Below are 18,529 nucleotides of genomic sequence, written 5' to 3' on the forward strand. Positions count from 1 at the left end.
AACACACATTAAAAGTCCAACTTGTCAAGAACAGCTCATTTGAAAGCCAATACAACACTTTTTTTCTAAATTCCTAATTACGAGCAACTAAAGGGTTATAAACAATCAAAACCTACAAGATTATATGGGCTGTGCCATACAAATACCATGCTGAGCAACAATTAAACAGCGTTCGCAACAGGTTTTGACTGCCTTTATCCCGTTCACGCATCTCGTTTGAACGATATTTCCTGCTGTGGCCATTAAAAACATTGGTTGCCGAGGAAACGGGAGTTCAAGTCACCACGTGACAAACTTAGTAAACGTATTAATATGCATGAAGGAACTTTGAAAGCAACACCGTGAAGACACCGGTATTCCGTGATAAATTTAACATGAAGTGAGCAAAGCGGGAAGAGGAGAAAGAACATTCAATATTTGTGGCAGGATTGTTTGAAAAGCAAACTTTCTTTTTTCCTCTCGAGAATTTTATAATTCCTACAGCAATTAATGTGAAAAAGTTTTAGGCGATGTCGCCAGTAAATTAGTATCAGAGAAAGACGGCATTTGAAATACGCTGTGTTCTCGAGAGAAATTAGTAGGTAGGTAATTTCAGATATAAGAGCCTTAATTAGACGTGAAGTATCTGCTATGAAGTCTATCTTTGACTTATTTTTACTTCTTTAGAATTGTAACACTCTATTGTCATTGCATGTATGATTACAGCCAGGATTTTAGACCAGAACGACAATCTTCGCTTTGAACTAAACCATCATGTTAAATACATTTATCATATTTGTTCTTTCTTACTTGAAATTTACTTCGATTTCTTATTTCAGTTTTTATGGCCTCTTTCCCCTTTAACGATAGTGAGTTTAATTTTACGCCTAAAGCTAACTTGTGATTTATTTTCTCTTTGGATGGCCAACCATGTTACTCGCCAATGTCAGATGTTTAGTGATCTTTTGACTCGTAAACTATAACTTGTTCTCTCACTCCTATGGCAGGTAACATGAAGATGTCTTCGTCTCTTCAAGTTATTCTTGGACTTCTCTCTTTATCTCTCGTTTGCCGAGCCGAAGATGACTTTGACAAAGGTAACCCTAACCCTAGAATTGTATGAAAATCGGAAATTTACGCAAGCAAAGTGAACAATGAGAGATATTTGCACTACTTCGCTTTTACTGTATTTTACGTTTCATCTGGATTTGAGCTTCGATTGTCTTAGCATTTTATATCTCTACGTGGTTGTTTAGATGTGTCTGAGAGATGAATATAATTTAGCTGACTCTGAGAATCCCACTGTGATATGAACAAATTCCAACCCATTTCTGATCGGGAGTGTCTCCTTTATTATTTCAAGGAAATTTTCCTAGACCGAGAGGACTTCTGTCCAAAACGTCTTACTGAAAATAATATAAATCTTAGCCAAACGTTTACAAATCTCGAATTTTAGCCATTAGTTTGAAATAAACGAGGCTTCGTAATAACCGAAATCAAATTGCTAGAGCGTTGGAATCAGAGTTACTTATTCTGGAGTTCTATTTTTAATTGCCAACATCTTTTTAAAGAAAATACTCTTCTTCCTGCTAAGTACAATTGTTTAGATTATACGATGATAAGGATAAGAAAACGTTCAATTTTTATCTTGGAAGAATAAGAAAATAAAATTTACTTGATGGAGCCGGCTTTCAGGCGCCTTTCAAACAGCTCGTAAAATAGTTTATGTAACCTCAGCAAGTACAAGAATGCAGCACCTTGCAAGTAGAGAATGGTACCTGTGCGAGAGAAATTTAGGAAATGTGAGCAATTTCAAAACAAACTCTTCACTTAATGGTTAAACTGCTGAATAAATAGAAAAATGAATGGGCGCTTTATTCTTGTTCTTTCTTGTTTAATACAATTGCCCTAATTATGCATGTTTATCGGAAACTGTACTATAACGAAATTAACTGTACAGTTTTTCCCTTGCCAGACTTTAACAGAATTGTTTGGAGCTTATTCAAGAGCTTTCATCTTCTAATTTCAAAGGACACAAAACTGAGTTGCAAAAGAAAAAAAAAACTAAAAAAAATTCGTGCATGAGTTCAAGTTGATTAATTGGACAGAAGTCAATCAATCAATAAAGTAAATACCTCTTGGCCGTCCCTTTTTCGATTCCGTGGCCGTATGAAAAGACAGTTGAATCTTTCGCGACAAAATGAAATACATTCAGTCAAGGCTTAACCAAAGAAGGACAAGTTAGAAGACCGTTAACCGCCAATGTTGTTGAATTACCCGTCATCATTTTAGTTCCATCTTCAAAATTCCTTAATCAAACTTTTTTCCCATTTCTTATTATTACGTTTCAGTAAGCAGAGCTAAATTTTTCGTCCTCAACCTCAGCCAAAGCATTCAATGTTATTCTTCTTATTGCGATTATTTTTAAGACAACTGATTTTTTTCAACGCAAACAGACGACATCTCGTCGGCCGAGCGTCTCCTTCAAAAAATCGTTCCACTGGGCTCCATGCCTTCGATGCCAGACGGCTTCCCTTCCTTATCAGAGCTGAAGACTGACAAGTTTGAATACAGCACCAGCAAAGGTAAAGTTACAGTCACTGCTGACTTGGAGGATCCTGTCAGCCTCCTTGGGCAAGGAATGACTCTAGATGACGTGAAAATGACGTTCAAATATGACAAAAATAGGCCAGAAGGGAAGTGGCAGTTCAACGCTGAAGGTAAGTGTCCATGACCATTATCACAATTAGATAAAATGACGTAGAATTTCAACAGATCAAATACAAATACAACAAACTGTGATAAAGTCGGGTAAATTTTCTAAAGAATGAGTTGAAGTTGATCCTCAGAAGCACCAAACATTGGTCCGTCGATCAAATTTATCGTGAAATATATGCCGCTGTTGTGATTTTTAATAATGTTGAGGTTACTCTCGGTTACCATAAAAACTTATCCTCCAAGGTATACAGTGGGTTTGGAGACTAAAATCGCCACTTAAATATGATCCAATCTTTTTCAGTGTTTCCCCGTGGTTGGTAGCAATACCAATTTTGTGGCTATATTTTCATCGAATTTTAATTACTTAATGCCCATTCGCGTTGTTACGTTTTCTATGATTTTCCAATCGCATCCATTAGCTATTTCAAAATTGTAGCGTCTGATTCACGAAATTTATTATCTCTTCCAAAGGGAAGTGGAAGCAAGGCAACATGACAGCAACAGTGAAGATCGAAGAGTCAAAAATCGGTGATCATCACACCATGGTTGCAGCGGCAGACAGACTAAACGTGTACGATGTTGCATCCGAGCTTTCAGAAAAGAAAAGCGTTGAACATGCAGGAATGAACGTTGACACTCTAAAAGAACTCTTTCTAACAGACGTTGAGATGTACTCAGTGTTTAAAGGAAATGAGGATTATGTTTTTATGATTTCTGGAGACCCGCTCCTCTCTGACACCCATTCCACCGATTGCAAAGTGTTCATTCGCAAAATGCCTGGAAAGAAAAGCGTGTTTTCGGTCTTGCTTGAATTCAAACACGATCTCCCTTCACGAGCTCTCATAAAACTTGTCAGTGATGACCTGTTCAAAATTCCGTTCATAAACCATCTTATAGCAAAAACGCGAGTATTCCGAAAGAACCGTACAAATTTTGGCTTTGTTGCTTCAACGGGAGACGTGGACAAGCTTCCACTCAAGTCGTTCGGTGAAGGAATCCTTGCAGATGAACTGCAATCTCATATTTCTAAAGGCCTAACTCTCCTGCTTCCATTCCGCTTGGGGAGCGAAGAAAGGAGGCCGGTTAAAGTCGCAGTAGTTGTTAACCCTCCTTTGGTGAAATTCATAACTTCTCGCCACGAACAGGTCAGCGTGGAGCAGACCTTGAAAGCATTGTCACCCAGTTCTAGAATAAGGGTCCTACCTCATGGGTTTCCAGATCTATCCTCTGTGAACATTGATCACTTCAGTTACAATATTCACCAAGAAACCTTCAGTGTACATGCAAAGTTATCTGACACTTTCGCCGTGATTCCTGGCCTTTTGAACGTATCTGACACAGAAGTAACATTTCGCCATCGAGTTGGAGATGAATTCAACACGTGGTCGTTTGAGGGCCATGGGGTCTCGGAATTGGGGGGGGCGAAGGCAAATATTACACTGAAAACAGAGGAGGAGACTAAAGTTGTTTTTATCACAGGAATGGCAGAGAAGATGTCGGTGAAGTTACTTGCTCAGCAGTATGGACTCTCGTTTATACCAGATGCTGAGAGTGATGCCATAGTTCAAAACAGTCAAATGAGTGATTTCGACTTTATCCAACCAAAAATCAAATCGGCCACCTCAGATAAACAAAAAAATCGTTACATTCACATCTCAGGTCTTGGCAATTTTCCCGGTGTTGACAAAGCTACAGAAGCTGAAGCCGTTGTCTACGAGAACAAAGGGCAACTTAAGACATCCGTCGGTTTCATATTTCCAAAGATACCCATGCCGTTTATAATAGAGGCTTTGACAGGATATGATGTGGACAAGTTGAAAAAATTGTTAAGGAACAGCTTCAACACATCTCTAGTTCTCTCTTTAGATGATGATGATTCTTTATTCGAGAATCCAACACTATCCGGACTTTCTTTCGAACGCGGAATCTCCATGGTTGGCCTCTTCCGAATGCCCGAGGAGTGCCGCCATGACAAGATGTGTAAGGCTGCAAAAAGCATGCTCGAAAGCGATCAGTGGTATCGGATCCAAGGTCTAGTGAAACAAGATGGATTCAATCTGGTTGGGATGGTCAATCGTAACTATGTTTTAGGCAATGGCCTTGTACTGCGAGATAACATGCTCCAACTGGCTATCAATGATGACTCGTCTTTTAATGTACAGTCTAAGTTAACATTTCCAAAAGAAAAACTTTCCTTTGCTGGAAACATAAACTTTGACAACGGCAGTGTTGAGCTGTCCATGAAGAGCGAGGATGCTATTTATCGATTACACAACGGCGGATACTTGACATTTGATCAGCTAACATTGAACACTGAAATAATGAATTCAATTCCTTTGCAAAAGCTCCCGCTGACAGGACGAATGACGCTTGGAACGTCAGGCAGTGGACACGAAATAATGGCACCCTGTACAATCTCGTACCAAGCAATGCAACCAGACTTCAGCCGAGTGGAGTCCAAGCTATCTGAGGTCACAATGTATCACATTGCAGAAGCTATGGGAATCAACGCAACTCTTCCATTTCCACTTGCCTATGCACCCTTCGTTGGTGGTTTGGAAGTGATCTATGACCCAGCCATGAAAATCAAAACCAATCTCACCATGAGGGGAAAACTTCATATCTTTGATCGGTATTTTGACTCTGCAATTAAGATGAACGACTCTGATCATATCCATCTGACGTCCTCCTATACCAAGTCTCCCTTCGTGTTGTCCAATGGCTTCATTGTGGTGCAAGAAAGCAAGGAAATATCAAAAAGTGGCCCAAGACTAGATGTTTCCATTGCTCCGTTTGATGTGAAGGTCAAACTTGTTGGATTTGCCAGAGTTCTTGGTACAGGATCTCCAACAGAAATAAAGATTTCTGACTCTGGTACAGAATTTCCTGTTCAGGGAAATCTATTTGACATTTCGTCAACTGGGTTATACGTCTCGTCTCCAGGAGTTTTGGGAAATTCTGAGGCTTCCTCATTTCAGGTGAAAGGTTTATGAGACCATAGGTATACAATAAATGAGTCAGACTAGATAAGTACTAACATTTGAAAAGGCAAAAATAATCGTGGAAAACTGATTGATGACGATCTTTTTTCGGCATGGATTGAAGTAAACCGGCCAGGGAAAGGATAAATGTAAAAAAAAAAAAATATCGGCAATGGTTTGAGCAAAGTAAATTGCGTGAAAAAGACAAATGTAAGGCTTTTAGATAAGTCATAAAACATTCTCTATTCTCCTTATTCACTTTGAATAAACTGTTAAAACGTTTTCAATATTTGTTTTCGTTGATCATTTGAGACGATAAGCAAGTTAAGTAACATACCTGGCATCATTAGTTTCATAAACTTTTTTCGCTTTTCGAAGACAATAGCCTGCTTATTTAACTTGAAGAAGTTAACTTATATTTGAAAGTTTTTGTAATCTCCCTGAATTGATCCTTATTATAGATTAAATGTATTCACTGTCTGAATATTTAAATCCTAGGCTTATGGATGTCTTCCAGGCATTCACGACAAGGTCCTCAGTGCAGTAGATACACTGATCAAGGCAGCAGCCACAGAAGCAGATAGTTTCATTCGTCAAGCCACGGACAACCTCAAAGAAGCTAAAAACTACTACCGCAAGGCCACGAAGAACGAAGAATACTACAGGCAAAAGCTAGACGAAGAAGAAAATATTCTGAATGAAAGAAACAGAGAAGTTTGGCTCGCAGAGCAGCGATACAATAGCAGCTGTAAATTGAGCCAGTGCGCGAAGAGTGAGTTGCAGAGCGAACTCTCTTTGAAATTTGTTTTTTTTTTGTTTTGTTTTTTGTTTTGTTTTCGTTTTGCTTTGTATTGAATGTTTTTGTTTTCGTTTTGTGTAAGCTTTGTTTTTTTGGTCTTCTTTTCTTTTTGGGAGGGGTAAGGGAATGTTCGAATTCGCAACTTTTATCAATGCACATAGTATTGAAAAGCATTTTGAAAGGAAGATTTAGCCTATCCTGCTTGCGTAAAACTCGTGACTCTTCCTCTTTCAATACTTTCTTGAATATGCAGGCTGCATTGGTTGCCCTGATTGGAACAGATGTTGCGCTCGTGATGTATTTGGTAGCTGTGTCGAGTGTCCATCTTGGAATAAATGTTGCTACAAGACAGGAGACCCTGTATGTGTTGCAAGCAATCACGGCTGTGATCATATAAGAAGAGTGGCCAGCGGCAACCTTGAGGATGCCAGAGTACGTGAAAATGACCTTGAGCCTAAGATACAACGTTTCACTCAAAATTTTTCTTAGTGTCTGTTTGATTGCTTGCAATCTATTCAGCTTATGAAGCATCAAATCTTGCAAAATGTTATCAAAATTTTATACTTTGCCCTTCGATTGACCTCGTAATTTCTTCATGAACAAGAGTTCAATTCTTGCACACTTTTTCCTCTCAAAAATTGACTTCCTAACCTATTTTGGCATTGTCACTTTTATCAAGAGAAAATAATGGGATTTATTCTCTCTTTTGTTTGCCTACACTTCTAGGACATCTACTTCGACCAGAAACGGCGCGTGAACAACGTAACTCAAAGTGTTTTCGATGCTGAATTCTCTAAAGGCAAAACAAAGGCAGTGTTAGACGCGGCTGGAAAAGCTCTCTCGTTAATCGATCGGGATTCAACCATTGGTATCGAAGCATCAAAATCCATTAAACATGTTGGTTTGGAAAACGTGCTCAAAATACAAAGCATATGTTTTCAAGCTCCTGTCGATTCTTTGGCAACTAGTTGCATTAATATGAGTGTGAATGCTAGTGTAATGGGCTCTGATGAGGTCAAGACGCTACCCTTCCACGCATGCCTGAACAAAGAGTTAGTTCCCCGGATGGCACGTTTCCTGGCAAACTACTTGTTTCCAGATATTGGAAGTGTCAAACAAAAACGGAGCCTGATAAATGAGGAGAAAAACTCTTTGCCTGATTTTGTCAGAGGGGAAGGGAAACTGACAGCCTTCTTAAGACGCCGTGGATTGGTACGGAGGACGAGAGATGCGGAAACAGCTGATGAACGTGAAAATATTGAACCGTTCTGGGATCTCATTCAACAGCACGATCCTTTGAAGGAAGTCAAGAAAAGCGCCCCACCAAGTCACCCCAGCATGGGAAATCTGAAGAGAAAGTGGAAGATACCAGGTATGTTTGTATTTCAGTATCTGATTTTCGTTGCAATCGATGTTTTGTTGATTTGTCTTTTGCTTGAATGCTTTTTTGCTAAACATTATGCTGTTGTTTCCCATAAAGGTTGTGTTATAGCCAAGACCTTTCCAAAATTATATATAAAATCTTCCTTTTCCAGCTAAAGATCATGATAATGTAAAGCTTTGCTGAGAGAACGCCGCTTGTAGGGTATAAAACGGATCATTTTAGGAATCGGATTAAGAACTATATTCTTATAAAGTGCAGATACTTCTTTTACAGTGCCCGCGAACGCAAAATAATAATAATGATAATAAAAAAAACAATACAAAACAATTCACCCATTTATTTTAGCTACAAAAACCGGGAAATGCAAGATTTACCATCAGTTGCTGGACATTTGTCGCGACATGATGAAGACAGTGAAGAAAATGTACGGCACTTACATGTATGAGCGATATCTTTTTGCTAAGGAGAAAGATCACTTTACACGAAAACTGAAGAGAGTCACGAAACAGCTCGAGATTTCTGGTATGTTTTGGTGTTACTTGATATAATAAATTAATACAATAATTAATGATAATAATTAAATTGCTATAATTAATTTTCCATCTTATATTAGGCGTTACTGATTAATCGTTCAAAGGCCCCTTTCATGGATTTTGTCAGCCTTTTAGGTGTTGATTGGACTCAGAGGCCCTGTCAAGGGATCCTATTGTGATTAATATCATTTAAGGGCCCCTCCAGGGATTTTGTTGCTAATTAGCCCTTTCGGGCTCCAAAGGCCTTGTTTTGGAATTTTGGTACGGTTTACAGTTGTAGTTAAAAGCGGGTCTATCCTTTTCTATTGCTTGCCGCACTGCCTCTTCGGTTGCGCCACTCATTTTAGCATATTTAGTTTTTTTATCTCTTAGTTTTAGGCTTTATCTCTTGTATTTTGTCCATTGTTTTCTCTGTAGCTTGGTTTTTTTGTCATCTTTTCATGAGCTATTAGCACCAGTTCATTATATATAACTGCAGACAGTACCGTTTCGGCCTTCTGGGCTTCATCAGTGCTGTGCTGATGCTAGTACGGGGGAGAACCGATATGGTTACTCCGAACGATCCCACATTTGTGGTATCGTCTAACCCATGCCAGAGTGCTCAAACTAGGAAAGCCTAGTGAACTATGCGCAATGCAAGCGGCAATGACTCACCCCACAGTGCTCAATTTGGACATGAAAGCAGAGCTTTGTATGCCAAAGAGCTTTATCTAACTGCAGACAGTACCGTTTCGGCCTTCTGGGCCTCATCAGTGCAGTATAAACGTAAAAAACCTTATCCTTGAATCAGAGAGTGCTCTAAAATCATGGAGCTTTGTAAACAATTATATAGGAAAATAAAAATTAACACTAAAACCTCGCACTATAGATCTGTTTCGAAAGGGTCAAAAGTCCTCTCTCATCAGGTTCATAAGATACTAGTTGACTAACGATCCTTTTTTAAGTAGGTGGTTTGAGCATGCCTTATCAAATATTTAGTTGAGTGCCGGCACCCACTCGCCAGTTCGTTCCTTTTGTTTAGGGTGCCCGCCCCTGTTCTGCATACGATAAAGAATTTTTCAGCTATGCAAAGATTGCATCTCTTTGTAGTATTTGAGTAAGGCCTGGCGCGAGCTATTATTTTCCAGGTCACGGAAAACTCCGTTTCAGCATCCTTTAGGGACCAGATATATTTGCTCAACTCTGTTGCGTTCCTTTTGTTCTCATGTCTAATTGAAGCTGTACAACTAGGCATCGTAAAAGAATCCTTTTTTAGGCATAGTAAAAAAATGCTTTTCACCAGGGCACCCGCTAAGAAAAATTTTTTAATAGGAACACTTTGAAAGTAAGCTATTCATGCACGCCAAATTTCGAAAGAAAAATCGACGCCCACAACAAGTCCTCCCTCGCAAATAATTCTCAGTCACAAGAAAAATCATGCAATTGTAGAGACAAACACTCTTGCCCTCTACGCGGCAATTGCCTAATTTAAAATGTGGTCTACCAGGCCACAGTTGAAAGTCCCTTGGAAACCCAAACGTACGTCGGCCTTACTGCGAACCAATTTAAAACAAGATTTAGAGATCATACAGCTTCATTTAGACATGAGAACAAAAGGAACGCAACAGAGTTGAGCAAATATATCTGGTCCCTAAAGGATGCTGAAACGGAGTTTTCCGTGACCTGGAAAATAATAGCTCGCGCCAGGCCTTACTCAAATACTACAAAGAGATGCAATCTTTGCATAGCTGAAAAATTCTTTATCATATGCAGAACAGGGGCGGGCACCCTAAACAAAAGGAACGAACTGGCGAGTGGGTGCCGGCACTCAACTAAATATTTGATAAAGCATGCTCAAACCACCTACTTAAAAAAGAATCGTTAGTCAACTAGTATCTTATGCACCTGATGAGAGAGGACTTTTAACCCTTTCGAAACAGATCTGTAGTGCGAAGTTTTAGTTTTAATTTTTATTTTCCTATATAACTGTATGCTCACTAGTTTTCCTATATAACTGCATGCTCACTAGTTTACACTAGTTTGAGCACTCTGGCATAGCTTAGACGATACCACAAAGGTTGGGTCGTTTGGGGTGACCGTCTCGGTTCTCCCCCATCCTAGCTTCAGCACTGCACTGATGAGGCCCAGAAGGCCGAAACATTACTGTCTGCAGTTAGTTATATATATACCGATCGAAGAACTAAAGGACTTTGAGGACGGCATGCTCAAGATGACACAGTCTGTAAAATTCAAGCAGGTGAATAGCCCTTTCCTCAACAAACTAAAAGAAGACACCAACCGCATAAAAAACGAACCCAAGCTACTGGTCCCAGCAGACAAAACTACTAACTTCTACAAACTTGAACCCGCAGAATACAACGATCTTCTAGAAAAAAAAACGTAACAAAATCCTACAAGAAAGCCCTCCCCACAACAACGTAAGCAATCCATAAAACAAACAAAGACATCGCGACAAAACTACAGATCGATGACAGGATAGACACTACAGCCAACAAAGACGCATTCGTAACACTCAAAGACCACAAACCGAACTTCTCAAACAAACCGACATGCCGCCTGATCAACCCGACGAAATCCGAAATAGGCAAAGTGAGCAAACAGATCCTCGACCGCATCAACACCAACATTGCGAGAAAAAGCAACTTCAACCTATGGAAAAACGCCTCAGCCGTTATCAACTGGTTTCGATCTATAGACAAAAACTACAACTCTAACTTCATCTGCTTCGACATAGGAGAATTCTACCCATCCATCAGCCTAGACCTCCTAAACAAAGCACTCAACTTCGCGTCTGATTTTGACAACATCACCACCGACGAAAGGAACATTATTATTCATGCCAAAAGCTCGATTTTAATCCACAAACAGCAACCCTGGCAAAAAAAAGGCAACTCTACATTTGACGTAACCATGGGCAGCTTCGACGGCGCCGAAACCTGTGAACTTGTCGGAAACTTCCTCCTGTCCCAGCTACAGAATCTCAACATAAACATTGGTCTATACCGTGACGAAGGACTTGCCACAACCGACGCCACACCCAGGGACACTGAAAATATCAAAAAAGAGATATGCCGCATTTTTAACGCTAACGGACTCCGCATCACCATAGAAGCTAACAAACAAGTAATTAACTTCCTGGACGTCACATTTAACCTCAGCCAAAACACTTAACAGCCATATACCAAACCCAATACCACACTACAATACGTCCACCGCGAAAGCAACCATCCACCGTCCACCACGAAAAACATCCCCGCCGGCATCTACAGACGCTTATCATCCCTATCATCCGACAAAACCTCCTTCGACCAAGCCGCTCCTGCCTACCAGAAAGCATTAAACACCAGTGGTTCCAGCTACACACTCCACTACGAACCAACGCACACACAAAGTCGCAAAAACCGTCAACGCAACAACATCCTCTGATACAACCCGCCTTTCACCAAGAACACCAACACTAACATCGGACATAAATTCCTCGCGCTGATTGATAAACACTTTCCCAAAGATCATAAGCTCAGCAGAATTTTCAACAGAAACACAATCAAAATTAGTTACAGCTGCATGGACAATACAAAACAAATCATCGACAACCACAACAAAAGAATCCTCACCTCCCACGTAAAGACTAACGCCACCGCCACAGCCGACACCTCTACCGCAAACAACAACAAGAAATGCAACTGCCGACAGAAAAACTCATGCCCTCTAGACGGAAACTGCCTCCAACAATCTGTCATATACCAAGCTATCATTACACGTAAAGACAACAGCACGACAGACACATACATCGGGCTCACTGCAAACGACTTTAAGTCGCGCTACAACAACCGCACCTCATCTAAAATTCCGTCAAAAATCGTTCTCATTCTTATGCTGAGCATTCAGTTTGAACTCTCCTTTTATCATACTGCTCTCTAATTGGGAATTCATAAAGCTTGATTTGGTTGTGCCTCTCGTAGCGCATTTGAATAGCTCATTCGTTCTATACCATATGCAGCCGTGGTTGGCCGTGCATTATCATGACCTTAAAATGAAAGGTGGAGGACAGTGATTGACTATCCTTTTTTTTTTTCAACAGCTAGGCAAGTTTCTGGTACTGAAGACCAAATGGAGAGAATCAAGAGAAGTCTAAATTTTGTTAGCGATGGTAAGTGGAGAATCCTTGGAATTTCAGTTTTTACCATCCGCTACTCGTTTTCCAACTTTTCATTTCCAATGACTGTACATTATATTTAGAACTGATTGGCGACAGCTAACTTACTTAAAAGACCCATATTGTAATGATTTACGCGATTAAATACCTTCCTCGAATAGACACTACCGGCCCATCGTCGCAGACTGGGAAAAAAATTAGCAATAAGAGTTTCCCTTCGATAAAAGCTACTCTGGATCGGAAGAATACGACGTCTATTAGAGTGTAAAACGCAAAAGAACTGAAATAAATAACAACAACGATAACGACTGGACGTACCAAAAATGAATAGTCGGCACTATCCATGCCGGAAATTTATGATAGAAATAGCATCTCTTTAACCCAATTTTTAGACATGATTTTTATCAATTTTTCCCGAAGTTTGCAGTTTGAAGAAACCCACCCTCGAATAAATTTTCGCTTTTGAAACACTAAAAAGTATTCTAGCGCCGAAGTTTTTGTTGAAGTAAATATGATGATTGGGTTAAGTGACGTGTTCCCAAATTCCATGCCCATGTTTTCTTCCTGAAAAATCCCATGTTTCTTTTTAAAGTTCACATAAAGCGAGTCGAAATTAAGGGAAATGGTTTCCGCGTCTGTCTCAGGTGTACAGAAATGGGAAAAGAAATGCGATGAAGCGCTGAAGCATCAAGAAACAATCAGCGTCAAAGCCTGGGTGAAAGCCATGGACAGCAGAATAACTTCCCTCGGAGGGGAGGGTGTAGAGCGGTTTTTAGGAAATCTGTTCCGCGCGTTTGATGGGTTGTTCGAGAGTTCGTCTCTCCCTCCAAAGGCAGCTGGAAAAGCGGTGACAATCATGCAAAGAGTGCGGCAAATCAAAGCGGTAAGTGACAGTCTTAGGCAGTGGTGGATCCAGGGGAGGGGCCCGGGGGTTTACTCGAGAAACTGTACAATTTCGTCTCCACCATAAAATTTATGTATTTTGGCTTACTCGTCATATATTACCCGTATCCTCATGTTTGAGTCGGTAGTAATAACAAATATGGAGAGATTTGTTGCAAGTCCCTCTAGCCCAGGGGATGAAGGGCTAACTTTTGTAATGTGACCTGTCACATAATGATTCTGTTAACCTGACTATACTATCAAAGTACAACACTTTAACAACCATGAACGCTCCTCTTTATGGTGACATGTTTCGTTCACATTTATAGATGAGAAACGAAAATCAATTTGAGATACCGGAGAGTTAGAGCTGATTGTGCCTCACGCGAAGTGGCATTACATTTTGAGCTTTTGTGATTTCCATGCAGTTCACAAGGTTCTAAGCTGAATGGATGTTTTTTTCTTCCCTTTTCGCAGGCGTTTGACCAGATCTTCATGAAAGACATTACACTTGGGCGTGCGAACTACCACGCCGACAGAGTGCTCTATGACATTGCAGAAATAGCCAACATCAAGATTTACTGTCATAAGAAGAAATGAGCCCAAGGCTTTTGTTATTATCTAATGACCTTGTATAATATTTTAACGTCGAGCTGGAGGGGAAAGCCGTCTTGCTTTCGTTGCCTGTTTTAGGAGGGCTTTATTCCATATCAGTTTGTCAAAAACGTTCAAAAGTAACCTTCAGAATGCTTTTGAAGATCATCTCCGTTTGTAGTTTTACATTGTTTAAGAAAAGATCTCGAACTTTCTCCGGACTTTGTTCAAGTTTCTTCCTGTTAAGGCGCGCGCTTAGTACTTGAATTCGGAATGACTTTTGCTAAAATGAGCAGAGATGTTTCACCCTCGTTTAAAAATGTAGATCCCTTTGTGCTCGATCAGTAATTCAATCTGACTGGCCATGTGCAACTCGTTATCAATTCCGTGATAGAGAAGTAACCTATTTGTATCATTCACAACAGTGGTTTGTCTTGTTGATAAGTTTTGAACGATTGGTAGATTTAAAGAAATGCAGTTAGATCATTTGCTGTCGACTTCAATGCGTGCTAGTTCGTGATAGTTCGTGATAGTTAACACCTATTCACCAAAGTGGATGTGGCTAGTGGTGGATATTTACCGAGCCGTGAAGCGGCGAGGTAAATATCCACCGCTAACCACCGACAATGAGGTGAATAGCTGTTTTGGTATATACTAAAACAGTGAGATAATATACGCCACCGTCGTTAATTTGAGTGATTTCTTCGCTTGTCACAGATGCAAACCGGGACGCCATTTTTTCCCGAGTTGCTCGGAGGTAAATAGCAAAGGATATTCGGAGTTTAACTAGCCAATCAGAGCGCGCCTTCAACGCTATCCACTGTTTTAGTACATACTAATGCGCAATAGTTCACATGGGCTTTGCCATCACGCGATAGGAATCTCGAAGGTCATAATCCAATTTTTGAGATAGAGAGGTTTCGTGAAAGAATAGAATAGATCAGAAAACCAAACAAATTAAGGGATCAATGCTTTAATTATCCCTTTTATTTCAATCCAAAGAAGTGTCAAAACTGGGAGAAAAGCAAGTCGCACATGAGGTATAGACTTGAGTACGGCAAGACTTGCTTTAGTTTACATAAATAAGATGTTTCGAGAAGACAAGCTTGATATGAAACAGAGTTAGAGCTGAAAGAATTCCTTGAACACGAGACCGATAGTTTGCATTTCTCATTGATACTTTTGTTGCAAAAGTGACTCCTATCCGGTAAAATTTTTTATTTGGTTTCTCTTTACGCCAAAGTTTGCGAAGAGACGAAAGACTGATTGAATAAATCGGACCGAAAAACTTCCACTTTGTAACAGCTATTTATCTAAGTTAATTCATTTTAAGTCAATCAGTGAGTGGATATTTGCCGCAATTTCATCAAAAGAAGTGAGTTGAACACTGTGGAGTAACAAAATTATGATTTGGAACCTAATTTTTCTTGTTTTCGAGCAAACTTGAATCTAGGAAGAAAGCTCTTATCTAATCCATGGTCTCAGAAATGTCAGAAAATATTTATCTTAAATTTTGTAGAGAAAATATCAATGTACTTTAAACTTTCCAGTGTTAAACAATAAAAATTAGATGAATCTTGTAACTTCAGTTTTCCTTTTAGTTGTTTTATTTTTCCCAGTTTTTCCGGTACTCTTTACACTCAAACACCCAAAGCATATTCTCCATACTGTTCTTTATACTTTTCCTTAGGTGTTGTATTTGTTGTACTAAATTGGTGATCACTTAGCTTCCTTCATTATCGAGACCTCATGGTTAAGGCGTGATATCGTAAGTAGACGCTAAACACTCTTGCGCGTCAATAGCTTGGGCACAGTAAACGCCAGTAAACGGCAGAAAAGAACTCTCGTTTCGTTTACTTTTCCTCTAATCCTTGCATGAAACAGGCAAGGAACTTGCAAATGATTTCTTGTATATGCATATAATTTCTTTCAAGGTAAAAACGCTTGAAAATAGGCGGGAGATGGTTAGGTTTTTGCTGACTGCAGTTGGGCGTAAACGTCATATGTAATCTCTCTGATAACTTCTCACGGAAAGTATAGATCCCCTCTATCGTCTTCCCATGGTCCCCCACGCTTTGTGCTCGTCACCAGTCTACGGCAGCCGGTAACAGTTTGAGAAGCGCCTTGGGATCAATTTTCGGCCATTCATGACGATGCTTCGCACAGACTGAGAACGATATCAAACAAACAAGTTTCCTTTGCAGTGTAAATAGGAAAAAAGTAACATTCCATTTTCCGGACGGCAAGACTTACCGGGAGAAAGTTTGTAAGAGCTTAATTTGCTATTAAGCAGACCATTCGCAAAGAGATTTAGAGAAGGAGATTCTGAGAGGCTAAGAAGAAATCCCAACTTCTTATGCACATTCCAGCAAATTAATGCATCTAGTAGTTTGATAACAAACGGTTTTCTTTGACAAACGCATATCAACAAAATGATAACAGTTTAGAACATGTACCGCCACATTCCTAGCATTGCAGATATTGATCAGATTCGAGTAGGCTCCGGTTTGATTTTTTTCTCAGTTGAACAAGAAAAATTTGAAGCCGGCAAATAAAGAGAAACTGGTGCATGTGAGAAATCGTGTTTTGTAAGATTATTACACATCTGTTTGGAAGGACGGTGTTTAAACTTCTCGGCACATTCATCTTCGGTAATGTGCGTGCACAGTGACGTTGCTGTTTTCTTTTGTGGAAACAAATGTCGGCCAACTTAGGGTGTTTTCAAAGAATTACCGACGTCAGAGTCAGGAATTGTGAAAAATTGGAGGACTCCACAGAGAAAAAACAAACAAGTTGATGAATTTACCAGGGCGGGTGGTACATTCGGCGTATTCTGGACAGGCAGATATTTAACCAATGTTTCAAATGATTGAGCTCCTATCAACCAAAACAATATATATGTAGTAAAAAAAATTGGCTGAGGACGTAAGATTTCCAAAGATCTGTCATGAGTTAATTTCCTTTGTTTATGTAACAAAGACAAAAACTCCTCAATAGACATAGGAAATGTTTTGGATCTTTTCAATTCTTTCTATGGATTACAAAGTATATTGTGGGCACGGTCCCCTTTCTTTGTCATGGTGAAAAAAATCTTGGCTTAGTTGTATAAAGTGCTGATACCGCTATCCGACGGATAAATCGCTATCCAACTGATAAGTGATAGCAAAACGTACTGTGCTATCCACCGGATTAAGACTTTTCCACTGGATAGCGTTATCCAACTAGCTTCGAACAACCGGGGTCTGACGTTTTACCAATTAATCACGAATGGCTTTATGACTCTTAAGGAAAATACCTCAGTTGATATTGAAAATTACCACAGCACTTACATCAGTTACGTCATGATGAGTGTGTTTTTTATGACGGTTTTTGTTGATTGGCCCAATCCACGGCAACATCACACGAAAAAAAGAAAAAAAAAACAACAACAACAATAACAAACAAGCCAAATAATGAAAGAAAAAAAATCAAAATATCACAAGAACTTAAGCACGTTTAAAGTGCTCGTTTAGTTTAAAATGCTTCCGCAAAAGAACAAAACTAATGACTTATAACACTTTGCCAGAATAGACACAAAAGTAACCAAAAATGAAAGAAGACGTAGAAGATTAGAATGGATATCAAAAGCCAACATGAAAAGTTGTAGCTAAAAGTTCAGGTTCAATGACTCGACGCGAACGTGACGTCAGGGACCTTCGCTAACGCGCATGTTTTCTACTTAGTCTCTCTGTTTATATATTTCAAAAATGTCTGAGTACACTAGGATGAAAAATATGCGCTGGTATTTCAGTGTGAGTATTACTCCTTCAGATTCCATTAAAATGCCTTAAAAGGAGGACCAAGACTTGAAGCCCATGACATACTTCACAAAGGCTTGGCCCACATAGTCGAAGGGCTATGACAGTTACGTCACGTTATCGACGTGCTATGGTATATGGCTTTCTCTTTCTTAAGTCACATAGTTTGCCCTCTGTGAGCCGTGATTGAGGCATACGTCACTGCATGGAAACTTTGAACGAGAGAAACTCCAGCTCCTGTTGAGAGCACGCATCTCTTTTATGGTCCGGTTATCCCTCTTATGTAAGGTTATTTAAATACATGTAAGTCTTTACCAGGTGTTCAAATCTAACACAAAGGAGCGAGAATTAAAAGTGGACCGTTCCAGAATCGTCTAGGAGAGGAACGTAAGAACTGTCATCCTTTGTTTATTAAGGGATTTATTTCTGTGATTCTTATCGAATACTTTAAACTGTTCTTCACACTTCACCTTTTACCATCAACTTTAGTTCCCGGTTCGCTGACGCAAATATAATACACGCACATAAAACTAGGTATGCGAAAAAAAACCTGTTTTATCAGATCCCGAGAAGCAGGACTAATTAATGAATTTTTTTGTATCAGATCCAAAAGATCCAAAGCTAGGAAACCAATAGATCGAAACTTAGAAACACTTTTATTTCTCACTTTTAAAGTCGACTCTGAATTTTCTTCGGCAGCGAGTAC

General features: G+C 39.6%; 1 protein-coding gene and 1 long non-coding RNA gene across 2 annotated transcripts; one reads left to right on the top strand and one right to left on the bottom strand.

Moving 5' to 3' along the window:
* The first annotated feature begins 373 nt into the window (after positions 1 to 373).
* Positions 374 to 15,609, top strand: LOC111342421 (uncharacterized). Its single transcript, XM_022949496.2, has 11 exons — positions 374 to 581; positions 987 to 1,076; positions 2,436 to 2,699; positions 3,169 to 5,675; positions 6,177 to 6,450; positions 6,731 to 6,909; positions 7,204 to 7,849; positions 8,207 to 8,383; positions 12,476 to 12,544; positions 13,195 to 13,433; positions 13,910 to 15,609. Exons 2-11 carry the CDS (start codon positions 992 to 994, stop codon positions 14,030 to 14,032), a joined length of 4,563 nt encoding a protein of 1,520 aa, XP_022805231.2. The 5' UTR covers positions 374 to 581; positions 987 to 991; the 3' UTR covers positions 14,033 to 15,609.
* Positions 14,814 to 18,313, bottom strand: LOC148736286 (uncharacterized). The gene is made up of 2 exons (XR_015999163.1): positions 16,280 to 18,313; positions 14,814 to 16,193 (listed from the first exon to the last, which is right to left on the bottom strand). It is a non-coding gene; the product is annotated as an uncharacterized LOC148736286 (long non-coding RNA).
* Between the last annotated feature and the right edge of the window lie 216 nt (positions 18,314 to 18,529).

The sequence above is a fragment of the Stylophora pistillata genome, chromosome 3 (assembly GCF_964205215.1).
Source record: "Stylophora pistillata chromosome 3, jaStyPist1.2, whole genome shotgun sequence".
In the NCBI taxonomy this organism is placed as follows: domain Eukaryota; kingdom Metazoa; phylum Cnidaria; class Anthozoa; order Scleractinia; family Pocilloporidae; genus Stylophora; species Stylophora pistillata.

Excerpts from the sequence above, each read along its gene's own strand:
- LOC111342421 (XM_022949496.2), top strand. The coding sequence starts at position 992 with ATGAAGATGTCTTCGTCTCTTCAAGTTATTCTTGGACTTCTCTCTTTA. Across the intron at positions 6,451-6,730 it reads ATTGAGCCAGTGCGCGAAGA|GCTGCATTGGTTGCCCTGAT; the intron begins GTGAGTTGCAGA and ends TTGAATATGCAG. Across the intron at positions 6,910-7,203 it reads GCAACCTTGAGGATGCCAGA|GACATCTACTTCGACCAGAA; the intron begins GTACGTGAAAAT and ends CTACACTTCTAG.